The following is a 27,261-nucleotide window of genomic DNA, read 5'->3' as shown; positions in this document are numbered from 1 at the left end:
GGATCTGGATTAGCTTTCTTCCTTTTTGTCCATTGACAGTCTCTCTGTTGTGGCTGAAACTCTCCTCAAATCTTTTTTGCCTCTGCAAAAGTCTGTTGAGAAGATCATTTAGTTCTCTTAAAATATGCCCTCTTAAATCCTCTCTCGATTTGTCTGTTATCCCGCAGTACATTTAAGCCTCTCATTCTTACCTGTCAAATCCTTCATATTTCTCTTTTGTAGTCTCTTTTGTTTTCCCCACAAAATGCTGTTTGCTGTGACCAAGAAAGTGGTTGGTTCTCCATTTTATATATATATTTTTTCTTACAATGACTTACACATTTCTCAAAAGGTTGTTCACGCTAGAACTTCCTAGCGGTATTGCTCGCTCTTTTCTGTAAATTCCTTCTCAAATATCTTATTATCTTGGCACACTTCCATTTCCAGAGGACTGGGTGTATCTATAAGATACAGATTAGATATCTGAGCTAACATTCAAAAGGCGTGCAATTATACATAGGGGACTTAAGGTCAAGACACTGAATAGTCTTGAATGACCTGTCAAAAACATCCAAATAAAGCAAGAAAGCAAGAAAGCAAGCAAGGAAGCAAGGAAGCAAGGAAGGAAGCAAGGAAGCAAGGAAGCAAGGAAGGAAGCAAGGAAGCAAGGAAGGAAGCAAGGAAGGAAGCAAGGAAGCAAGCAAGCAAGCAAGCAAGCAAGCAAGAAAGAAAGAAAGAAAGAAAGAAAGAAAGAAAGAAAGAAAGAAAGAAAGAAAGAAAGAAAGAAAGAAAGAAAGAAAGAAACTACAACTTGCTATTCTCATTTCTCAACCCTTGTTCACTCTTTGGCTGCTTGTGCAGTTAATTCAGCTAATAATGCTATGCATAAGGTAAATGAGCAATGAGATAAAATGTTAATTCAGATTCAGAAAGATGACTAGTGTAGAACTACCCTGCATTGATAAGTGAAGGATACAAGGTACAGTATCTCACGTATAGTTTGCTCCTTGCTTAATGTTGTTAAGTAATTTATCCTGACTAGCTGCTATGTGCCTCTACAACAAAATCTTCAACTTTAAAAACAACTGCATTTTTAGCTGAATATCATCCCAGTAGGCTGATCACAGCAAAGACTTGAGGGAATCCTTGTAATAGCCAGTAAGTCAGATACTTGCACATGTATATACATATGTTACAGTGTATGTGTTACCTGACTGGCATATAGATTAACAATAATCAGTTAATATTTTATCAGTTTGTATTTAATGAAAACTGAGAGTGTGGAGTACAGGGCTGAAAGCGGAGAGGAAAGAAAATGAGAAAAGAAAATTAATCAGGAAGAAGATACCAAGTGAGAACCCCCCAGCTAAAATGACTTAAATGTACAATAAGAAGCTATGCTGAAAGGCATTTTATAGTGTTACGTCAAGCAGTATCTCCCAGTACTGGGGAAATAGGTCTAAACTTCCTCTTCTACACATGAGCAATATTTTCCATTATGAAGATAGACACTAAATCCTATTTCCACTTCCAGGGTATAGACAACATTGATTTTTCCGGTGTCTTAATAAAAGAAGTATGAGGGCACATTTTTTGAGATAGGATAGCATGGGATCATCTCCTCAGGACCAGGAAAGAGCAGGCTAACTGAAAGAGTAATGGAGTATATCAGTGACTCTGAGTCGTAGATGCAGATGGCTGTCCACGTGAGTGCTAACTTTTAGCAGAACAAAAAGATAAGAGAGAGTGAAACATCTCCAACTGGTTGTGGATACTGTGAGCTTCACTGCTTGTAAACTGGCTAGCATTCAAGAGACCGTGTTTTGGTCTGAGTTATATGTAGGTTAGGCAATGATGAACTGTGTGTTTCCATCGTGCCAGATTGCATTTGCTTTCCAAACCCCAGAGAGATTCCAAGTTGTTCATTATACTTCGCCATGGTTAAAAAGGAAGAGCAGAGGAAGATAACATTTAGTGTCCAGTAAGACCGGTCAGGGAAGTGGAGAGATGAGTCTGTTAGTGGGGAGGAGGTCTGATCATGAGAAAAGCCTTAACAGCAGGGTGGATTGCCAGACAGACTGCAAGGCTTTATAGGTAATTGCTGCCAGTTCTTCCATTCTGCTTTGTCGAAATCTTCTATTCCCAGGGGCACCCCAAACATTTAATGGAACTTTTCTTTAATCTCTGTGACCTCTTTCTTTCACATAGCCTCATGCCATTCCTCTTAAGACTTTCTGTGGTTGTCAGAGAGGGCCAGCTGGACACAGGGGTTCATGCCAGCACTCTGAGGCTAGCCAAACTTCACCTCGGGGTGTAATCCTTGCTTTTCCAAAAGGCAGACCATTCTTCTGGGATCACTGCCTCCCTGACTTTGAATTTCTTCATCATTCTCATGAGGCAGAGATAAGTGTTCAGGGGTTTCCACAAAGTTTTGACATCACGATTCCCGTTTGCTTCAGTGGGAGTCACACTCGGTGGAATGCTGTTTTGCTCAGCAACAGAAATATTATGTAGTGGCTGGTGGGTGTTGGATATTTCCTGACTTAGTAGCAGCTTTTAACTATCCGGTTTCGTACCAGAGCAGTTTAAGCAGAAATAAGTGCCTGCTTGGTTTTAAGTAAGCAAAGGAAGATTTTGATGAAAATATTCTGGTAGCGAGGGGCAGACAGACGTCAGTCTGCATTACGGGGCTCTGTGTGCTTTTGCTTCTAGGAACATTCCAGACATGGATCTGGAAGGCCGGTCAGGGCACAGTGGCCTCACTGTCACCACACCGGCACAGGCTACCATGGCAGCGTGTGATGGACGTGTGGCACAGCCGCACGGTCTGCCCCACATTCACTTTCACGAAGGCTTCAGCGCCCATCACATTCTGCTTTCTAGAGGTCGCGACAACGAATGTGCTCCGTAAACGAGCCGGTTCCACGTCCGAACGTTTTGTTTGCATGTAGCACGTCCGCCTGGGGGCTGCGGTCAGCCCGTGGCGCTGAGCGGCCCCCAGGGCACCTCTCGGACACGGAAAAGAAAACCTCCCGCTCTGTCGCGACAGGGAACGACACTCCGCCCGATCGTCGGGAATGTGCCGGGCACGAGGGGAGCGCGTGGAGAGGCTGGCGAGAGCGTTTAATCCAAACTTCCCGAGAGCCGCCCGCCTTATCAGCGGTCGGGCGCCGCGCCGTGCTCAGCCTTGTGTAAAATTAAATAAATAACAGCCCCGCCCCTCCCCCGGCCCGGCGGCGGCGGGGCGGCAGCGCCATCTGCCGGCGGGCGGTGGAGACGGCCGTGCCGGGAGCGGCCGGTAGGGGCGCTGCGGAGCGGGGCGGGGCGCCTGAAGGGCGCTGGGAGGCCCAGGGGCTGGTGCTGCAGGCTGGAGGGTGTGCGCCGGGTTTCAGTACAGCAATGAGTTCGTGTGCAGAGCATGAGTGCCGTTCAGGACTTGATTCACTGGTCATTAATGATAAAAATTAATAAAGGCACAAAACTGGCTTGCAAATGAGTTGAGCCAAACAGTATTCACACGGTATTAAATCTGCCACACTTTCTGATAAAACATCTCTCACAGTATCAGTCCTATGTTCAAATGTATTAATGCAAGTTTTATTATGGCAACTGAGAAGTGCCAGTCGTTGTTCTCAGTACTGTAGGTGGTGTTTCAGTGGCAGTGCTATTTTAGCTTCACTTCATTTTGGTGAACTCTAGAAATTAAGAAGTTTGTCTTGGTCATATTTGAGCTCCTGGTTTTATTCTTTTGCATCACCACTTTTTGTGAAGACGTTTCTCTTTAAAACAGTGAACCTTTCCACTTCATGCCGTAACTCATGCAACGAGTGCTGTTTGTATTCCTACCCATTTAAATTAAAGTTTGTGCTTCTTAAATGACTGACAGTGATTTTAAACCAGAGCTTTGAAAGGCATCTTTCATCACGATGTCACAGAGTTTAACAAAATTTATTCTTTACAACCTTTAGAAAAATGGAGATTTCCATGTTCAGTGTTTCATCCTCTTGTGCGCTTCCTTTATCCATTCAGTGTTGTTCACTTCTCCCTCTGTTTCAACCATAGAATCATAGAGTCATAGAATAGCCTGGGTTGAATAGGACCACAATGATCATCCAGTTTCAACTCCCGTGCCAGTGACAGGGTCACCAACTACCAGACCAGTCTGCCCAGAGCCACATCCAGCCTGGGTTACAGCACGTTTGTATCCTGTCCAGCTACTGACCACATACAAACCAACAGCGTGGAAACCCAGTTTGGCAAACATAGCATTTGTATATGTGATAATTTAAATATAAAAAATACCCTTCAGTTTATAAGCATAATTGGCTTCAGTGGAATATATCTTAAATAATTAAATCCGCAGATCCCAAACAGCCTTGATTTTGTTTTGTTTTGTTTTGTTTCCTCCATTTTGCTTTGTTTCTTTTTAATTCTTTGGACTTGGCTGGTGTTCTGCAGGCAACAATAGCAGTAACAAAGGGTCAGACAAAGACGAGGCAGAGGATGATTGGTTTTGAAGGAAATGGAACAGTTTGTGTGAACATGGATGACAGGATCATCCTTTAATTTCTTGCATTTCTATAAAATTAATGGGTTAATAATCAATAGGTAGGAATCAATTTATTTCTGTACATGTGAAAAGTTTCCCATCTGCTAAATAGAACATTTTAGCCTGAATATGGAAAGTCAATGAAAAAACAAGCTACATTTGAAGCATCTGTGCATTTTCTAATGAAGGAGTAAATGGTAAACTGGTCACAGCCTTGCATTTAGACCAGTGGATGGCTGAGAGTGCAGACTGGAGAAGTATTTGGTTGGGTGCATTGCACTAAATGACAGTGTGATTGTCTGTTAAATTCAATTTTTAATGCAGACACATCTTGAGGGGCCGCCGTTCTCTGCATGGTATCAGTTCTGATTTCTCCCCCTCACTCACATGAGTGTTTTAGGCATTTCACAATATGATTTTTCCTTCGAGGTGTATCAGCGTTAGAGCATCTGAATTGGTTGGTTTTGAGCCTGTTCTAAACTCTACAACCTTTCTCAGGACTGTGAGTGTCAATACTTGGAAAATAAGAGCATGCAAAGTCAATTTTCAAAGTCTCTCGAAGAGATAGGCAAACTACTCCTAAGGGTCACCTTGTAGAGTCCTGTAGACTCTGGCAGGTCCCCCCAGGGAGCCAGCATGCTTTAGCTGGCTTCCCATTGAAGCATCTGTAAGAAGTGAATGCATAAGAAAGAAAGGTAATGAAAACTGACAAGTTGAAAAGAAATTGAGAGTTTAATCTGCAAAGTTGTGCTTGAGGGGGCTTCCATCATGATATTCCTGTGGAGTGGCAAAAAGAGAAAAAATTAAGAAACTGCAGAGTATGATGAACTTACATAATTTTTTCATGTACCAGGCTGTATTTATTAATTTCTTTTCTGCCACTTTACAGCACCTCTTTGCCTCTCAAAAAGGAAAATGAAGTATACGAAACCTGGCAATTATAATGAAAGTGTGAAATGCTCACAGATTATTTATAAGCATGCAAGTTATGTAGTTGCTGGAGATTTTCTCCCTTCTGCTCCTGCTTGGTGATGAAGAATGGTATTTTAATAGGCAGATGGTAAAGACAATAACAGTTTGGGGCTCAGCTGGGAGTTACATCAGTTTATTGCAAATTATTAGTTGATAAATGCTTTTGTTTACAAGCAAAGTCTTAAGCAGCTTTGTAATCAGTTTATCAGCTGCAGCCTGAATTTTGACAGCTTGCCTTTGGGTATACAGTCACTTCTTTCCTGGCCATTTAGAAATCATGCTGACCAGGCAGGCAGGCAGAATGGCATCTCCTGTGCACCTGTATGATGCTTGGTAAACTGATATTTCTTATTAAATGTGTCTGAAAGTACGGAATCCTCTTTAATTGCTAATCCCTGTTATTGCATATAGCAAGAATCTTAACTATTTCCTCGTTTCTAATCTTGTTGTTTCAATTTTGACCACAAGTAGCTTGGTCTTGCTGTTACCATTACAAGATTTGTTTTCTGATGTTAACTACACCTCTTATTAGATGAACTGAGTCATATGCAGACAATGGTTTAACATGTTTATTTCCTCTAGGCTTTGTACGTGGTGTGGATGATATAAATGCCTTTGTTTGCCACAAGTTTTCAGCTCTTCTTACTATGCAAGTCATTCCAAAAGTAATGCCTCCTATTTATTTCCATGTAAACAATAGTAGATACAAAGAGCAAGATAATGCTATTTGATACAGGGATTTCTCAGTTACAAAACAGTTTTTCAACACAGTTAACATTAGCTGTGTATTTTGGCCAGTGATAAACAAGAGCCTGCATGCTGTGCTTGTAACAGTCTGCAGCAGCAGGGATGAGCCATTGATTCACAACTGCTACAACAGCATCGTTGCTGGGGAAATGTTGCCCAGTCTTCACTTTGTTCACATCCACTCTTTGACCTCCAGAAAAATTCAGCGAGTGTCGATGAATGTCAGTTGGTGACTAAATGATTTTTTCCATATGGAGGAATTCAATGTCACACTTTTTGTTTCATATCCACTCCCATGTCAGGCGCCATTTTGTCAGTCTGCCCCTCGGCTGCCATCATGGCATCATCAACATACTGCAATGCTGGTAAGAAAGGTTCAGCCTCTACTGCTGTACCACCAGCATCCATCTTTGACGTTGTGGGCCAGCATCATTAAATAGGAGGTATTACTTTCCGAGCAGCTGTCGTACATTTATTGCAACAAGCTAACCAACAAAACTTATTTTTATAACACATAATCTCTACTTCTTTTTTTTTTTTTTTTAGTAGTATATATATATGTATATATTTGTTTGTTTGTTTGTTTGTTTCTAATAGAAGAAGCGAAGGGGGCTAGATTCTTATATGAGTTTCACATTCTGGAATACGTTTATCATGAAAATTATTTTAATGCTTTTTGCTTACTTGTTTGCTTAGTAAGAGGTCCACTGATTTGTCACACAGTCATGTTTTCAGCACAGACAGTGTAAAATGTTCTAATGGCTTAAGTAAAAGGAAGATTTTTTATTATTATTATTTTTATATATTTTTTTTAAATCAGTGAAATTCTACTTTGCTTCTGTGGTTGTTGGAACTGAGGTAAATCAGTTCCTGAACCTCAACACAGGAGCCAGTTGCTAATGAGATAGCCAGCAATAATAGCACTTGTTTTCTCACGGTTACAGCATACACAATAGATGTTCAATTTTCTGTTTGTTTTTAAAGACAGCTTTTGTTTCTATATCACTCATAGTCTGAAGTTTCTTCTGGAATGGGACCCCTGTACTGAAACAGTAACAGGTCTCATAGCTGATATTTATTTTTTACTTTGTTTTTCCATTCCATCTGTCCTTCTGTTTAATGTGTTTATTTCCCTTACAAATGCAACCTATCAATCCAGCTCCCTCTGTATAATCCTTTCTCCCACTCAGGTAGCTGTGCCATTCACTCTCAATTTGCCCAGGAGCAAGAAATGAGCCCTGTAGTCACAGGTGCAAGACACAGAAAATCCATGGATAAGATGTAGCATGCTCTGTTTTCTCTGTACGAAAGAGGCACCATTAAAGCCTGTCTATTGTCCCATTTAATCAGCTCGGTTTTTATACACTCCATGCTCACAAAATAACTCTGAAAAGACAATCCACAGCCGTGATTGGGTTTGTAAGGCTACAAAAAGGTCACCTTACAGCTGTGCTGTTCAGGAAGCAGGGACTGTAGGAATGCGCGTCTCCAAAGCACAGCTTCACTTTGGTCAGGTTGTTTAAGCAATCAGTGTTTTTTTCTCCCTCTCAAACCCAGTGCATCCACAAAAGCTACAGGGGCAGTGGGTGCCACCTGGGAATGTCTCCTGGGAAGCTCTTTGTGGAGCGCCCATTCACCAACCCTTTAAAAAGCAAAAGGTGAGATGAGCTTGCTGCTATACTAAGTCCTGGCGCCTTCGCTGTAGTGATGTGTGCAACAACACCAACAAGGGTTTATTGGGTTGATTTTTTTCAAACTTCCTTAAGGATAAATTGTGAAATAATTCTCAAATGAGATCTCAATTAAAATGAAAAAAAAAAAAAAAAAAAATTGAAACAGAGGAATTTGAACAAGTTAAGAAAGGAAGAAATAACTAAACTTGTGAAAGAACTTCAACTTCCTTGTTTGAGTTTATGCTGATTAAAGAAGTATAACAGGTTTAGCATTTGTGGCAGCCTATTTAATTTCAACCTCTCAGCAGCAGACTTAACTTCTTGTGATGTGGGAGGATATTACCCTTTTCAGTTTCATTCCATAAGTATTGCCAGTTGTGCCAAACATTTAATAGTTTTACACCGTGGACTGTCGTCCACCAGGAACTGATATCACCTAAGACTTTTTTAGAGCCATCTAATAGAAAGATATGTATTCACTCTGATTAGCCCAGGATTTGAACGAAGGTCCCAGAAGAGATATATAAGCCTCTTAAATGCATAGAACTTCTAAGGATATGGGTTTAACTGTCTCCCCCTGTGGTAAATAAGCTGTGACAGCTCTATCAAGGGGGAAAATGGCAAATAAAATTACCACGTTATTTTCCTGTGAATATTTTCAGAAGACTAATCTATTTTGCTTCTTTACCTAATAGGACTCTGTTGTGTGTTACGCCCGGACATTTAATTGGAGGAAACAAATAGAAATCCTCTAACAAAAAGCAACCGGGCAACAGTGGAAAAATAAGAGGTCACATCTCAGTTTTCGTTATACTCCCTGCTCTTGGAGCAGTGTACTTCATTTGAGAATCAAGCTTTTGGCAGCGTTAATTAGAGAGCTACTGGAATATAGATTGGGATGGCAGCCGTAGACACACTGCAACAAGGGAAAATCTACCACTTAAACTGGCACAGAGCATGCCAGGTTTGGGAGTTCATTCTGATAGGACTGACAAGTTCCTTTAGAATTCTCTTTTATATCTTTTCCAGCTATCTGATGGATTTAACTATAACATATATATATGTAAATCACAGGCAGGTTTGATTATAAAGTCATCTATTTGGATAAAAACACTGAACCTAGCAGCGCATTACTAAGCTGAAGCCAGGCTCCATGCTCAAACTGACTCAGGGACAAGAGTAAGAGCTATATTCTTAGGAAGTATTTTTCTTCTCTGTTTCTGGTCAGACATTTTATATCTCAAAATGCAGGGATTTTAGAGCTGCCTTCAGTTTGGCAAGTGCCTTTAAGCAGACTATTCTTCTGTTCTGAGAAATATCATTCTCGGAGTTCTTTTATTTTGCAGTTAGTTCACTGAGTGAAAAATGAAGTAGGCTCCATATTCCATGCTGAAATAAAAAATAGCAAAAATGGCACCTACTCTTGTTTGTCTACCGTACTGGTTTAATTGTATAGATTTTACATTTTTGCAGTCAGTGCACTTCTGGATTATAATATGCAGTGGGTTGTTAAAATTAAAGGTCAAGTATCTTCTGGCATTCTTTTTGATCAGTAAGTAAAGAAAAATGGTAGAAGATGCTGGCAAATCATCTCATTAATCTCAGTATAGCACTGAAACCATGTTTTTAAGAGTTTAGGAATTCTGAATTTGCAGGGATGTTTTTTGAGACACTTTTTTGAGACGTGTTTGGAACCCTGGCATTAAAATACATGAATGGCAAAAAGTGCTGTGCAAAGTATGTATTTTGTGTACGCCAGTGAAAAATGTGAAGAATTATTTAGCAACTAGAAAGACTGTTCACAAAATGCTTTTGATTTATTGCTGTATATGCTACAGATCCATATCACTTATTCTTACATTATTTTATTCAAAAACTAGTATGAACCATGAGTTAGCATGTTGTAGAATCCTGAAAAGGCATTAATCAACCTAAATAAACAAGTACATAGATCTATCTAACAACTATGAAGTAGTTAATAAATATTTAGCAATTTTATTTTAGGAAAAAAAAAAAAAAAAAAGGTCTTAAAGAGTAGTGCTTAATTATCTGGACTCCTCTGTGCTGGGCTCTCTTTTGATTGTATTAATGAAGCAGCTGGCCCATTGTTTCTCTTTAATTCCTCTATTGTTTTAAGAATATGTCACAGCTCTTTATTCTTTTATCAGGTGCTGTGCAGGAGGATCCACACAATACCTCATATTCCTACTGTATTTGCCAATGCACAAAGAAACCTCCAAAGCATTTTTCAAAGAAGGGGCACACATAATTTATAAGTTCTTTTCCTTGTACCTCTCTACTGTCAAAAATTTCAACAGTATTGGATTTGAATTAATTCTAATTTTTTGTTAAACAATGTGTCTACATATAGATATATGTACTTTGTTCATGTCAGAAATGAGATCTGCCCAGTAAGTTGTGCTGCACCAAAATGGCATTCATTATGCTGAGTAGTCCCAACCCCATGAGTGAGTAGCAAGCAGAACCCAAATATGAAGATCCCATCCCATTGTGGAGTGCTAATTCTCCTTCAATGCTTAACCTGTGCAACAAAGGAGGAAAGACAGTAAATTAACTCTAACCCCTGTTACCATTACTAAGAATGCATCGTTTTTAAAAATTGGAATATTTCATTAGGAAAGTTTAATTCAGTTGACGATGCTGGAAGTCACTAAGAGGAACACAGTCTGTTGTTTAAATAAATTCTGATGGTCTTTTGACCCTTCTTGCAAAAAGATGTGTAGACAGGAAATGGGTTATTATGTTGTCGCAGCAACACAATCAAATCTATTAAGCACAAATTTTTCTATGCCAAAGTAGTACTTTTGAATTAACTGACACTGCAGATTGGCTTTAATAGATACTGCCATTTATTTCCTAAACCTGTTTGAAAGATGTATGCTATTTCTGGGTCAAAAATCTGAACTCAAATGTTCAGCAAGGAAAACTGACTGAGAATAGAAAACTGGAAATGCATTTAGATATAGGTTTAGATCATCTTTGTTCTTTTTAATCTATGGAAAAATACCAGCACTTCCTTCCACGAAACAGCTGTACTCAATGAAAGCATTGCTTTTAGCAACTTGTTAGCAATTGCTTTTTGTTAAGTCACCTTTCCTAAAAGCAGGGATGTGAATTGGGAGGGTTTATATTTGCATCCATTTTTAAGCTGTTTCCTCCTTGTAGAAGTATTAGGGCAGTCCACCCTATTTTATTTAGACAGTAATCCATACACAGTTACTCTGTAAGATCTGCAAAAACTTTGTTAAAAAATGAAACCCGCTGTCAGAAGGCTCATTGTGCTGAGTTCTGTGACTTCACTGGAGGTGTTGTAAAGTTCCGAGAATCAAAAAAGGGTGAAGGTCCATTGCTTTAGTTATATCTTCAGAGAAAATTACTGATTGCAAATAGAATAAAAGAAGTATATTTCATTTAACAGAAATCCCCAGAGAAGGGTGAAAAAATGAAGGGCTGTTTTAAGAAAGCAAATTCCTATTGTACTGTAGAGTTCGTCCTACATAAAATAAAGTTTTGTATTAGCATGTATATCTCTCACCACAGTACTCCTCATTCTGTAAACAGAAGATAGAATATTACTGCATCTAAATATGATTTAATTGGTTCAATTTATGATATATTTTTTATACTAAGTATGGTTCCATATCTTGATGAGCCCAGATGTAGTTGTGCTTGTGGTTTACAGCATCCCGTTGCTTGCATTTTATTATTTTTACAAAGCAAATGTCTATCAATCATAGAGATAAATTAGAAAAAACTGTGCAAACATGACACATTGCCAAGATTTTTCCAGCATGCTATATAATTATTAACCTGATTTTTACCACTGAAAGAAGCCATGAATTACAGATAGCATGGATGGAGTTAAATGCTTTTATATTAGATCTATTTTGCTTATACAGTATTCTATAGGTATGACCATACGATATAATTGAAGCTTTGTCAGCTCTGTAGCCTAGCAACAGATAATACTGTTAGGTTACTGAATTGCTCCTGGTTGACAAGTAGGGAGTATTTTTGTGTTTATCATGTTTGCTAATGATGGGATCCTTTCCAAAAGGCTTGTCTTAATCTTAATTAGAGTTTATCAGCAGAGGTCTGCATGACATTGTGCAGACACTGATTTCATAAATAATAAAAAGTGCAAGTGAAAAATTTGGCAGGAGAAGAAGATATTTAAGACCACTGATTCTTGTAAGAGCAGCATGAATTTCCAAAATGTAATCAAGTTTGAACTGTGACTCTATTCTTTATTATCAAAACTTGCAGTACACTCCACTGCAGTTTTGACAGCAATTATGAGTATGATTTATAAGCTTCCTGTTAGGAACCAGATCTGTTTGCACAAGAATCTTGATCATAAACATTACAAAGAACAGTAAGTCCACAGTTTTTCAGGGACATCAGGACCTTACTTTTTCCTTTGCATAGGAAGATATTCTTTTAATTTAAGGTTGTGTGTTTTGTTTTGTTTTGTTTTGTTTTGTTTTTTCAAAGCAGCAGGAACGTTTGCTGTGAAAGATGCAGATGAAGAATCCTGAAATAACCTTTCAATTTTGTAGATACTCTGAAGGTATCATATAGCTGCTTCAGTGCCTGATGTAATTCAATAAAGAATTTATGCCAATGCAATTGGAATGTAATTTTTTGCTCTAGCTTGCACAATATGATATTCTTTAATTTCCCAACTTTCTATGATAAATTCTTCATAAGGCTGGCAAGGGCCCACCTCTTAAGCCTGTCCAAGCCCCTCTGGTTGGCATTCCTTCCCTCTAGTGTGTCAACTGCACCACTCAGTTTGGTGTCATCTGCAAACTTTCTGAGGATGCACTCGATTCCACTGTCCATGTCATCTACAAAGATGCTAAATAACTCTGGTCCCAGCACTGATCCCTGAGGAATACCACTCATCACTGTCCTCCACTTGAACATTGAGCCTCTGACCACATCTCTCTGAGTGTGACCATACAGCCAATTCCTTATCCAGTGAGTGGTTTATCCATCAAATCAATTTTTCTCCAATTTGGTGACCAGGTTGTCATGTGAGACGGTGTCACAGAAGTGATACACTTCATTTTGAACTGCTGCAAGCATGCATCATTGGGAAATCATCTTACAATCTAATTTAACAATATATCATGTATAGTTGAAAGCACAGTCATATGTCATGATCACTTAAAGGCCCCATTTTCTATAGAGAGAAAATCATGAGAACCACAATGAAATACTCAGATTCGAATTACACTGAGCCAAAGGTTTATATTCAGTACAGGAGTGGGATTAAACTTCTGTAGCTCTGGTTTACCTTAATAAGCTAAGCTGGAGATTGCTGTGCTCCTGAAGCTGTCACCCATTCCATGTGGCTGTATGTGTTGTAGGTACAACAGCCTTGGTACTGTGTGAAGGCAGCAGAGCCCTCTGCCTGCCTCAGCTGTCCATTTCGTTTGCTGCTGGATGTGAGTCAACACCCTAAGGAGCTCCAGCACAAGGAGACTGAGTCAGCTTTTTAGTCTGATCCAGACTGATTACAGCTGGAGGCCCAGTAATCAACTACACTGTCATGTTTGTTTTTTTTTTTCCCTCCCCCAAGGGTACGACACGTCGAGCTGTTTGCTTGGATAGAGTCTCAGTTGGTTCTTCTGCATTGACTCATTTTTATTTTACTAAGGAATCCAGTGAATAATACAGTGTAGGAAAAGCTTTTATTCTATGATAAAATAAACAAACATGCTCATTATTTCATCCTGCATCTATAAGAAAAAGTGTGTATTAGTAATGGAAATCCTCTTTCCACTTAGAAAATAAACTCTGCTGTTTGCAGTGGGAAAGCCCAGTTTTGGGTTCTGAAATTGCAGTGTGTATCATGTTCTTTATCTGAGAGTCTAGTTAAGTATGCCTTAGGAAATGAGCCTGGTTCTCCCTTGAGCAGGTTTTATAACAGTTTAACTCCAAAGGCTTCTGTAGATTTACTCCTCACGTGTATGAGACAATGAGTCAGACTGCACTTTTCAGAAGTTTGAATTCCAGTTTGGTCATTAGAATTCTGCATCTGTAGACATTTATCTTCACACTTCATCTTTATATTCTCTAGAGGAAATTACTCGGATTTGCACCATTTAATGCTGTAATTTTTGGATGGTAGTGAACAAGATGCTTTGGTCCCATGACAGTAAATTTCGTATAGACTTTGGAGCCATCTCCAACTGCAGTATCACCAAAGAGTGAATACAAAGACACTTTTCTGCTTTGAAACTTTTACACCACTTTGAGCTCTGGAAGCCTAGCTTTACTTTTCCACTGAAACACACTGTCACTGATGGTGTTTTGTTTGCTCATCTTTGAAAGCTAATAGACTGGTTTAATTAATTGTCCAAGATTTCTCTAAAACAATGTCCTAATTCTTCCATTTAGCTGTGGCATATCATGCACTGTTGTTATCTCCCCTACCAGATTTTTGCAACAAGTTGTTTTAAAACTATAATCTCTTTGAGGGGAAAAAAAATGAAGTGCAGTTGAAAAGGCAGTTATGCCGAAAGATAAACAGAGCAATATTACTTATCAAAACGAGTACAGTTTTTGCTTGCCTAATGAATACAACATATAGCTTTTTCTATATATACAAAACCTGAGGAAAAAAAAAGCTTTATAACATATAAAGTATGCAACATTATTTCAGGCATAACTGTATTGGATATGTATCTAGGCCTGAGAGTGTAGATAACACAATATAAGTGCTTTGCCTGTCTAAACATGTTAAATAAATGAGCATTCACTATCACATTCAAATACATTAGTAGATGTACTCGCATAGTTAATTTTCCCTTTAATGCACTACACGTGACATTTGCAGCACAGAACTATGGTGTATCTTACTGTCTGATGAAAGTTCTTCCACCTCCCTCCCCTTTTAAACAAACCTTTATTTGAATAAGCCTTTATGAAACAGATCTTTGGCATATCTTCTTTTCAGGAAGTTCAGTCAGTGTAAGCAAAGATAAAGCAGTCATGTTACGAGGAATATTACATAAGGGAAGATTTTTTTAGTGAAAGATGGTGGCAAGCATAAGGGAAGGGAAGAACACCCTTAAGAGGAAATCTGATGTCTTTCTTGCAGCTTTTTGGTTGTATTATGCTGTGATTTGATAGTCAAAGCAAAACAAAATGAAAGTTATAACAAAATACACAGGATATTTGTTGAAAAGTAATGTGCCATGTAAGCAGAATAGTGCCATATAAGATACATTTTCACCTTGATTTTTATAATGCTGAAATGCATAATCATGCTGCAAATCATCAGGAAAAGTATCCCAAAATTGCTTTTCTTTTACATTGAAAAATCTCAAAGGAAGATGGTAAATTTAAGTTTGTTTGCCTCTTTCTATTATACAAACCTTCAATATTAAGGGGGAACAACAACAACAAAAACAACACGAAAAGATATGGCAGTGGTGTTTTATGTTCTGGAATCTGATACCATCAATTAAATCTTTCTTCTTTTATGTTTCCTGTAGGAGGGCAGCTCTGGTGTACCACAACCAAGGCCATCTCAGAGGGTGAAGAGCTGATTGCCTTTGTTGTGGATTTTGACTCAAGGCTGCAAGCTGCTAGTCAGATGTCTCTCACAGAAGGGATGTATCCTGCCCGCCTACTTGACTCAATACAATTACTCCCTCAACAGGCTGCAATGGCATCTATTTTGCCTACAGCTATTGTGAACAGTAAGTGTTGAATGTTATTTCTGGCTTTGTTTAAAAAGAGCAGTATTTTAAAGAATACATGAAGAACTAATACAATAACAGTGAATTCAAGACCATAGAAACCACATAACTTCAGACACACAGCCCAAAGCCTGTGTTGGATCCTGCATCATCTCAGATGCACTCACAGACACAAAAGGAAGAAGAAAAGTTCTTTGGCAGCTGAGCTCACCTAGAGTATCTGACCTGCCCTCGTATGACAGTCCTGTGATCTGTTCTCAGAGGTGGCAGAATGAGAAACTGTTTAAAAAGCAGATAAGATAGGCCTGGTAACTCTCAAAGTCCAGCCTTGGCTTCTCTAGTCAGCTTGTTGCTTACTATTGCAGCATAATTCACTATAATCAATGGATTGGAATAGGTCTTTCCAGTTTCAAAATCCAACAGCCATCATTACTTACAGCATCCCTGATTTATTGTGGTATCTTTGTTCAGTGTTGCTACCCAAGAATGTTTTTAAGTCCTCTGGACATTAACTGACCGTATCATGGACAAAACATAGTATGTAATTAAGTGCTGTCTTAACAGAGGAGATACATTAGCACACAATGAGTGAGTTCCTGAGCTGGCACAGTTCAGCTTGGAAGTTCTGGTTATTAAATTTCATTTATTTAACTTCTCCTTATTACTGCTTTTTACTTTTCTATAGCCTTTGTGCCTCCTGCTCCTCACCAAGTGCTTTTTAAACATTAAGTGTTAACATAATCCCCACCAATAATCATTTAGACCTATTGCATGTAGCTTTCAGTTATTTTTCTTTAAGTCTGTCCATGTAGACCCTGTATCATAACACTTTCCTGTGCTTCCTGTGCTTTGCAAGTACTGTGATTAGAGACAGTGAACTACTGAACACAGTATTTCAAATGTGAGTGATCCTGAGTCCTACAGATGCATGCTTTGCCACTCAGGTTCACACTGAACAGTACTGTCTTGAGAAGTCACCCCTTCTTCAAGATTCTCAGATGGGACTAAACAAAATATCTGTGGTGGCATCTTTTGAGCCATCTGAGTCTTCCCTTTCAGAGACTGAGTTGGCAACAAATTCAATCACTTTAGGCAGAGATGTTCATTTTTACCCTAGGAATGTGGCTGATGTTAGATAATATCTCTATTCACAGAATAATTGACATTGTACAGGATCCTTCCAAAAGGAGGTGTTAGGAGCCCTTTTGATGGACCAACAAATTAACATTGTTTATAGCCAAGAGCTGCAGGGGAACCACCAGGGAAGGAGTTATGTAGTGCAGAGGGCAAAGACTCATTTGCAGTGCTGGAAATGAGGATATGATTTTGTGCAAATTCACACAAGGCTCAGTGGGGCTTTGGAATGGTGCTTTCTACAGCTTTCTACAGCACTGAACTTCTGTAAGCACCTTTGTTGCCCTTACTGCCTTCTACAGAGCCCTGGAAAGCAACACTGATGATTGCTACCTCTGCTGCTGGGAGGAATCTATGTACATTTATTGTGGATCAGCTCTTGCCATGCATGCTCAGCAGTAACTCATGGTAACCTCAGTAGACTTAACTCCTATAGCTCTAAAGCAAGTAAATATCTCTGTTCAGAACTTTCTGCCTCTGCCTCTTCCTCTGACCAGGCTGTGTTTTCACATTTCCACGCTGAGATGATGAAATTCAGTTTCTTCACTAAGTCTCAAGTCAGGCATAGGTTCAACATTATGCTGAATGCACAACTAGTTCTGCAGTGAGGCATCTGAGATTCTATTTTCAGATCTCTAAACAAAAACCAATTTCCATAAAAAAAAAAAAAAAGTGAATGTTGTGGAATTCTATCATGTTCTTTTCTTTTTAAACGTTTCTTAAAATTTCCTGTTTAAAATTCAGAATATCACCTAGGCTTGTTCAGCTCGAACTTGAATGTTTTGTCTTCTGAACTGATCTAATGAAATATTTTGAAAGTATCTCATGAAACAAATTGAAATATTTTGCTTTTGAAGAATTTAAACATTAAGTCAGAGTGACCTTCTATTTTTCATTGCTTCTGGGAAGCAATAGCATTAGATCCTTTTCCTGTATGGTATTCTCTCTGGAATTTCACTCACAGGAAATAAAGATAGTTGGAGACAAATTCTTTAAGATAATCAGAAAGCTCAATTCTTTGATGGAATCCAGTCAAATTAATTCAAAGTGGACATTCTTGCTAGTAATCAGAATTTGCTAATTTTGAGTTTAGGACTTTCTGTTCTAAGGAAGCCTCAGTGATTCAACTTGTTTTAACTATTTGAAGCCAAAAACAAATGGTGGAATGTCAGCCTTCACATGAGATGGACATTTCAAATGCTGTGAGGTGTATCAGTAATGTTTTAACAGTTGTATGTTAAATACTAACAGCTCCGTTAAGTGGTTGTGCCTTAAAGTCACAGTTATTCAGTGGAAGATGGAAAAGTAGAAATCAGTAGTGGTGAAAATACTTTACAGAAATTCATGAGGATAGAAATAGGTAAGCATTAACAGTTGCAATCAGAGAATCAAACTGGGCAAAGTAATTTTTGGCTGCTTTTGCAGAGATTTAACAAAAAAAAGGACTCATTCATTTCATTGGTTGGCGTCTTCAACTTTGTCTGCCCAAAAGAACTGGAACAGAGCAGTATTTTCAATACTTGAAATTAAACACGATAGTGAACTACATCATTAGCTCCCTGTGTTTTAGTAGATCAAGGTCAAAACTTTCGAAGGTGGAAGTGTCAAGGAAAGTAGGAATTTTCAGAGCAGCCAACTGCTCTTTAAGGCTAAATCAAAATCACAGGTAGCTTTTTGTGGGAGAGATAATAGTGAGAGTTTTGATGTTGACCAAAATGGCTCTATTTTGATGTTGACTGCAGTTGGTCATGTGGCACAGTCTGGCCATACTCATACTTTTATCCTCTCCTATTCCCAAAAACAAGAGAGATGCATCATCCAGAACTGCTGCAGGGAGTAATGCATGGCTTATGGTAACTCCCAAACTGCATCCAGGAATGGGAAAACGTTAATTGACTTAAGCCAAAACTATGGTAGGAACCATCCTCATGTTTTAACAATATAAAAAAGAAGCACCAGTGCTCCAGGCTGGACCCTGTCTCTCTTTGCTTCATTAGTATAGATATACCCTAAAAGGGTAGGATTTCTCCCTTGTTCTTACTGATAGGATAACTAGTTAAGCTTTTGTAAAGATGAAACAGGTCTTTTATCTTTTACAGACAAATACACAAAATATTCTGTGTGGGTACCCTTCTGACAGGATATTAACAACTATATGTCTGTCAGTTTTGTGTAAATACACAGCATTCTTTATCACTCTTCATGTGAATAAAGTATGTAGCCTCCAGTGCATGATCAACCTATCTACTCCCTCTGCTGCTGGGAAGCACTCTGTGCAACCTCTCTATTGTCTTCCCCTCAGAGAGGATGCTGGCACTTCAGGATAAAAGAGAATGAGAAACTGCATTATTCTCAGCAAATAACTCTTTTGAATTGCAGAACTGGAACAGTTACAGTTTATCAACAATAAGAGGAAAAAATACATTGGGAATTTTAACTTCTAGCTTTAATAACAAGAACCCAGAAAATAAACATTCTGTTTAGTATAACACTACATTAAATGTTTCAGGACCTAAAAGAAACTTAATCTAGTCTGGCCTCTAGGTCATCAAAGCAACAGGATTTTACAGCAATAAATGAATAAACATTGTAATAGCATTCATTCTTTTCCAATTAGCACTCAAAAATTTCTAGGCTGACTTATATAGGCTCACACAAAAAGCATGATTAACAGAAATCACATGTTGAGTGATGAAGTATAGGAAATACAGCTTATTTTTGAATCGGTACTGAATATTCACATTATACAACTACACTTTTAAATAATTAAGTGCCCAAAACATCTAGCTTAGTTAATATTAATTATTATTAAATTTATATTTTAAAAGAAACTATTGTCTTCCACATCCAGCAACTGACATTTTAATAAACTAGTGGCTCTGTTTTAAGTATTTTATTAAATAAGCATGTCTTTAGTGGGGAAGCAAATTAATCCTGCTGTGTTAATTGGCTGGCACTGCATGCGCCGTGGCTAACCTGCACCTGGTTGTATTTGCTTGCAGAGGACATATTCCCTTGTAAATCCTGCGGCATTTGGTATCGAAGTGAGCGGAATCTGCAGGCCCACCTTATGTACTACTGCAGTGGGAGACAAAGAGAGGGGCCTCAGCTGTCAGAGGAGAGTGAAGATAACACTCAACAGATATCCAGTGTCTGCCCCTTTCCACAGTGCACCAAAAGTTTTTCTAACGCAAGAGCTCTGGAAATGCACCTAAATTCTCACAGTGGTAAGTGCCATATTTTGCTGTATCACCTCCTAGATTAACCTATTTGTAGAATTACTCCCTATAAATATGCAGTTGATCAAAGTATCTCCACCTATATTCTGCACCCAACAATTCTCTCAGGTGTAATTTCCCTGTCATACTAATCCTCTTTTACATGCTGTCCAGCTCTTAATGTGTATATGCACACACACAGGTAGCATTTCTTTACTAGCAAAGGTAAGCTCAGGAATCCAAAACAGTTAGACTGCTGATGCTTGTTTTCTGAGTGAATTGATCGATTACTTCAGGATTTCTTTCACCAAATGTGAATCTCCTAGATCTCAGTCTTTACCTACCCTCTTTTGAATTGAGAGAGGCAATACCACATTCCTTATGAAATAAGACCTTGGGGTCCTATAGTAGGCTTCTGATTTCAAGGCAAGAGGCTTTATGGAGTAAGATTAGCAACTCTTTGTATGCTTTTCTCACAGCATTTATTTCATAAACACTTTCTTATTTCATAAAAATATTTATTTTCCTCCATACAAATGCAAAATGGGGATATTATTTTCTTTCTCCATGTTGCTGAAATGATAATACTAGATTAATGAAAAGTAGGACTACTAAATTCTTGAGATTAAAAATCTGGGACTCAGCAGGAGTCTTATCTCCCTGAAGGTCCTTTGACTGTGTTGCTTGAATTTGTTTTGAATTAGGTCTGGGACTGCAAGCTTCGAATCTGCAGAACATTTTGCTTTGGAGTTTCAATTTGCACAAAAAAAAATCTGTAAATAAGAGAGACTTCAATGTCAGGATTGGGTATCTTGCTTTTCTTGTGTACAGAGGTGTGTCTGGACAGAAACATGGGCCCAACAGAGCATTACAATTGTCCTGTTAAATATGTGAAATACAAGTGATGGTAATACATGCTTTATTCACAGAAGAAGTCCTGGCTCAGCTTCAGTAGTAGAACTCATGGAGAAGTGGAAGTCTGCTGTATGGACTTAGAGAGATGAAAAATGATACTTGGGCAGCAATTACAAATCTGGAAGGCATCATTAGTTGTGGCTTTTTAGCTTTTTTTTTCTCTAGAGATATCATAGAGATCCTTCTCAAATTATGATTTCCTTATTAGAAAAGAAATGCCTAGGGGATTTTAGAAGGTATTTTTCAGTTTACAGAAGTTAGATAAATTACCATACCACCTCAACTCTGTCCCACTGTATGTAAATTAGTATTTAACCTGAAAGTTTAGCTCAAGAGACACAAAATCTGATATTCAGAGTTGCTAATCAGTGGATAATCACATAGAAGTCAGAGTCCCAGATCATGTTTTGGCTTTTGCTTTAGTGCCTTGGAGGAGTTTGGTATCTCTAAGAATAGGATTAGAAGAGTGAAAAACTTCCTGATGTAGACAACACAAATAACAACCATTCTTTTAGAGGTCAGGTCTTCTCGTGCTTCTAGATCTTAACTTTGAATATTAGGCTGTTGCTGTTTCTCTCTTGCCTAGCAAACATTTCAGTGCTCAGTGAGCAGTGGAACAATTTCAACAAGAGTGAGTGAACATAGACCAGAGTCTTACAGCCTAATAACAAAAAACAAATAGTTTTTGTTGTGAACAAGTTGACTTCTCCTCATACAGAGAGGAATTCTGATGGGTTTGCTTCAGCTTCTGTAACTGGTCCCACTGAAGTGGAAGGTCTGTAGAGATACTTCACGATGATTGCATTACGTAGCTTGGAAGCATATGAAGCACTATCATTCTGCAGTGGAGGAGCTAAAGCTTCTTATGTCCTCCTGGTGAAAAAGTATTTCACAGGGAACAAGCGCTAATTAAAGTTCTGTGTATCTCCTCTGCTCAGTTAAGTCCTAGGAGGCCCAGATTATTTCAAATTCTGAGTGTATCTCACAGATGTGAGAGTCACTGATGCTAGTAGGTCTGACAGAATGACTTCACACAGATTGAACCACAGTGTTCTTACAGTGTTATATAATTCCACAGCAAGGCATGTGCTTGTATGTGTACACAGAACAAATATCCATGTTTCATTTCACTTTCATTAGTTCTTTCCAATGAGCATAGCTCTCTATCCTGTTCCCACACCATACCCAATTTGTGTAAGCAAAAAGTTGAGCATCAGTAATACTCAAACTTCTACTCTGTCTGATTTTCAGCCATTCTAAGTTTGAGGACTGAACCTCAAAAATGCTATATAACCACCCTGATTTTCCTGACCTTGATGTACTTTCTGGGCATTCAGAATATCCAGTGACTGTTTATGGGGAACGTTATGTCTTCTCAGTTTGAACTGTAATTTTGAAGACCTTTTCATTTACAATAAGTCTTGTCTATTTTTATCCTTTCCCTTGTTTGTTCTTTCCCTTCATCTCTGCTGAGTGCACACAGACACTAAGGCTCTCCACAGCAGAGTATAAGTCTGGAAATGTCCTCCATCTGTCTGAGGAAATAAATTCTGAACCAATTCAAGTATTTTCAGAGTGACTAATAATTATGCAAGATTCCTATCAGAAGAAAATTAGTTGTTATCACCATGTTTGTACCTTCTGTGCAAGTGATTTTCCTGTTTACTTTCTGAAGGGGAAAATGGTCATTTTAACTTGTATTTCATTTATCTTTTCTATAGGAGTGAAAATGGAGGAATTTCTCCCTCCCGGTGCTAGCCTGAAATGCACAGTTTGTACTTACACTGCAGACTCTGTGATTAACTTTCATCAGCACCTGTTCTCGCATCTTACTCAAGCTGCCTTCCGATGCAATCACTGCCATTTCGGCTTCCAAACTCAGAGGGAGCTACTGCAGCACCAAGAATTACATGTCTCTGGCAACAAAATTCAGAGAGAAAGTGACATTGAACACTCTCCAAGTGGAAATGAAGAAGGTTTACAGCCAGCAACGGACCTGTTAAGCAGAAATGATGTTCCCCAGGGCCAAAAGACCATGCAGACTAAAGATGCAAGTTCTGATACAGAACTTGATAAATGTGAAAAAAAGGGCCCACTTTTTCTTCCAAACCAGAGGCCAGAAACCCAACCTGCAACAAATAAGCAAAGTTTTTCATATACTAAAATAAAATCTGAACCGTCTAGTCCTAGACTTGCCTCATCGCCAGTTCAGCCTAATATTGCTCCTTCTTTCCCAATGGGACCTTTTCTTTCACAATTTGCTTTTCCCCAGGACATCACTGTGGTTCCTCAGGCTTCAGAAATATTAGCCAAAATGTCTGAACTTGTCCACCGACGGCTGAGGCATGGAAGCAGCAATTATCCTCCAGTAATTTACAGTCCTCTGATGCCCAAAGGGGCTACATGTTTTGAGTGTAACATAACATTCAATAATTTGGACAACTACTTGGTACACAAAAAGCATTACTGCAGTAGTCGATGGCAGCAGATGGCAAAGTCACCAGACTTTTCCAGTGTTCCAGAGAAAATGCCAGAAGCTGTAAGTCCCAGTAATGGTCAGAGCTCTATAAGCATCCTGAATACAGCTCCTCACGCATCAGATCCAGAGAATCAGCTTCTGCAGACATCTTGCATAAACTCTTCAAATGTTTTAGATTTGATTGGGCCAAACAATAAAGGTCATGACAAAGACTTTACAGCACAAGCTAAGAAGCTATCGGCTGCAAGCAATGGCGATGAGAAGATAAATGGAAAACCTTCAGATGTGAAGAATCCCAATAATCCTTTAGTAGAAGGAGAAAGTGATCCTAATAAGACTACATGTGAAGCATGTAATATTACTTTCAGCAGACATGAAACGTACATGGTCCACAAGCAGTATTACTGTGCCACACGCCACGATCCCCCACTGAAGAGGTCGGCTTCCAACAAAGTGCCTGCCATGCAGAGAACAATGCGTACACGGAAGCGAAGGAAGATGTATGAGATGTGTCTGCCAGAGCAAGAGCAAAGGCCACCACTAGTTCAACAGAGATTTTTAGAAGTGACTAATCTTGGCAATCCTTGTACATCTACTCAAGAGTCAACAGAGAGCCTTGGAGAATGTTACCATCCACGATGTGATATATTTCCAGGAATAGTGTCAAAGCATCTGGAAACATCACTGTCTATCAACAAGTGTGTTCCAGTTTCAAAGGGTGATACTCCCCACTCTACTGTATCTTGCTTGGAGATGGATGTGCCGATAGATCTCAGTAAAAAATGCTTACCCCAGTCAGAGAGGACATCGACCTCTCCCAAAAGGCTGCTGGACTACCATGAGTGCACAGTATGCAAGATCAGTTTTAACAAGGTGGAGAACTACCTGGCTCATAAGCAGAATTTTTGCCCTGTCACTGCCCATCAGCGTAATGACCTGGGACAGCTTGACAGTAAGGTGTTTCAAAACCCAGAAAGTGAAAGAAACAGCCCAGATGTCAGTTATGAAAGAAGCATAATCAAATGTGAGAAAAATGGAAACTCAAAACAGCCCTCTCCTAATGGAAACTTATTTTCCACACACTTAGCAACTCTTCAAGGACTGAAAGTCTTTAGTGAAGCAGCCCAGCTTATTGCTACAAAAGAAGAAAACAAACATTTGTTTCTTCCACAATGCCTTTACCCTGGAGCAATAAAGAAAGCTAAAGGAGCAGATCAGCTTTCTCCATACTATGGAATAAAGCCAAGCGATTACATTTCTGGTTCTCTCATCATTCATAATACTGATTTAGATCAAAGCACAAATACAGAAAGTGAATCTCCTAAAGGTCAGGCTCCTTCAAATGGCTGTGCTGTGCAGAAGAAAGAGTCTCTTCCACTATTGCCAAAAAACAGAGGCATGGTAATAGTTAATGGGGGACTGAAACAGGAGGAAAGACCTGCAGCAAACCCACAACAGGAGAACATTTCCCAGAATCCTTCCCATGAAGATGGGCACAAGTCTCCTTCTTGGATCTCTGAGAATCCCTTAACTGCAAATGAAAATGTCTCTCCAGCAGTTCCTACAGCAGAAGAACAGTTATCTAGTATAGCTAAAGGAGTGAATGGGTCTAGCCAGGCCCCAAGCAGTGGAAAGTATTGCCGACTGTGTGACATCCAGTTCAACAATCTTTCAAACTTTATAACTCATAAGAAGTTTTACTGCTCGTCACATGCAGCAGAACATGTCAAATGAAACAATTGGTCACCTTTGGTACCTGTGTTTAGCATATTGTTCCATACAGTCTAAAGAAAGCTGTTTGAATTACATCTGGACAATCAGGAGGTTTCACTATTGCTGAGTTGAAGACTTAAAGGTGTAATTTCATTACAGTCCATTAGTAAAGTGTATTATTGGTGCCATTTTCAAAAATATTTATTTATTTTACCAGCAGTATTCATAGCTGTAGTTATGTTATTTTTTATTTAAAAACTTTATATTAAAGTCATTTGTAATGTTATTGTATAGTTATCGTGTAGCACATATGGTTTGCACTGTATAGTAGATTTTAAAGAAAATAGTCACAAACAATACAGAAAAGCATTTTAGAAATAGCTTCAAAAGCACTTGTGTATCCTGATTTTTTTTTTCTTATATGCTGTTGCAGATATGTATGTATATGCTAAAATATAACTTGCAAAGAAGTTTCAACTATGCTGTAAAGTTCGCCTTAAAATTTCAATTTTTTGAACAATTGGGCTCGGTTTGCACTTTATATTTTAGCAGATACAGTACCTTAGTCATTAGGCTTTGCATTTGTATGTAGCAGTATGTTTCTGTCCACTTTCTTAATCTGAAACGTACGTTAAATGAAGATGGCAATTCTTTTCTTGTATAGTACTTGTATTTTCTTTCGCTGATGCATCTCTGTCTCAATTTTTAAACCTTTGCTGTTAAATGCAATACTTTATAAAGAATGAACAAAATTACTGGAAGCAGTATTGTAAGTAATGAGGTCATACCAATCAGTTTTATCTCTTGAAAGGCACATTCTAAAACAAAACCCTAAACTCAATGCTGCAATTATGAATCTAATTCATATATAAGATATATTTAAATATAAGAGTAGCAATACTGCAACTGGTGATCACAAAGATAATGTTCTACTTCTGATAGAAATAATTTCTCAACAAATGTTGTTACTATGCATGTATATGGATGGAATAAAATTCCAGATCATTGGAGATGTTTGGCAGTAATTTCTTCAAATTTCTTTTTTTTATTTATTCTTTTTTTTTTTTATGTTTTTGTTGTTGTTTTGTTCTCTTTTTAAAAGAGAAGGATTCAGAGCTCACAAACTGTAAATAATCTCTTAGGAATAGATTAACATAGTCCCATTTTCAATGTATCAAATATGTTGGATAATAAGTCTTACTAAAGATTTACAAACTCAAGCAGAGTAAAATAGACCAATCATAAAATAAAATAGAGAATTATCAATTAAACATTTATTAGAAAATATCATAGCAGTATATCTAAGACCTCACAGTATTTAAGATGGTACATTTTGGCCTTTTGCTGGCAAACATTATTTTCAAATCTTCATCATACAAAATTGGTTTAAAGAACCAAATGATTACATACAGATACATCTGCATTGAGCTGATTCTAAAATATTCATATGTACAGACAAAGCTTTTAGATGCACTCAGTCTGAAAGCCACAGGTGGTACAATTTACAATCACTAAACTCTAGGATATGTCTACACCATGAGAAAGTGAAGGAGAATATCAGGGCTGAAGGGAGTACCCAGCTGAAAAGTGGTGCCAAAAGGGAAAATCATTACTATGAACATTTCTGTTCAGGAAGTGTTGAGGGTACCTGATTTGTTGCAGAAATAACTTAAAGACAGTCATGATGTATTATGTTCTTCCCCCTTGCAAGTCCAATTGCTCTCAAAACACAGAGTATACCTGGTTTTCTCTCTTCACAACCATTTGGTTGAATGGTCCCATTTTTAAAAGTTCAAAACAAATACAGTCTGTTCATCTGCAGGTATGGTGTTACTGAATTTTGCAAACATTTTACACATTTTTCTCACTTCACTGGAGCATCCAACAGCTCTGACACATGCTAAATCCCAAAGTTATGTCATCACACTCTCTGAAAGTAAAACCTTTCATTACTTGCCAGACATTAGCTGTGAGTAACATAGAGCTGCTATGAACAAGTCCAGAATTCCTCACACGGGGTGGTGATAATTTCTTGGTACAGGCATTAAGGGAGCTGACTAAGAAAAGTTCCTTCCTACATTTGCTGCTTGTAAACAGAAAAGTTCTCATGGGAGAAGTGGCAATTGGTGGTCATCCCAGTCATGGC

General features: G+C 38.5%; 1 protein-coding gene across 2 annotated transcripts in view; it reads left to right on the top strand.

The window, feature by feature from the left end:
• ZFPM2 (zinc finger protein, FOG family member 2) overlaps positions 1-26,128 on the top strand; it is a 305,433-nt gene extending 279,305 nt beyond the window's left edge. For both annotated transcript variants that reach the window (XM_072329719.1, XM_072329720.1), the window contains 3 exons: positions 15,450-15,656; positions 19,793-20,017; positions 22,645-26,128. In XM_072329719.1, the coding sequence (XP_072185820.1) occupies positions 15,450-15,656; positions 19,793-20,017; positions 22,645-25,136 (2,924 nt within the window). In that variant the 3' untranslated portion in view covers positions 25,137-26,128. The remainder of the gene's footprint in view (positions 1-15,449; positions 15,657-19,792; positions 20,018-22,644) is intronic.
• Positions 26,129-27,261: the final 1,133 nt, after the last annotated feature.

This window comes from Excalfactoria chinensis, chromosome 2 (genome assembly GCF_039878825.1).
Source record: "Excalfactoria chinensis isolate bCotChi1 chromosome 2, bCotChi1.hap2, whole genome shotgun sequence".
In the NCBI taxonomy this organism is placed as follows: domain Eukaryota; kingdom Metazoa; phylum Chordata; class Aves; order Galliformes; family Phasianidae; genus Excalfactoria; species Excalfactoria chinensis.
This window is presented reverse-complemented; position numbering and strand designations above follow the sequence as displayed.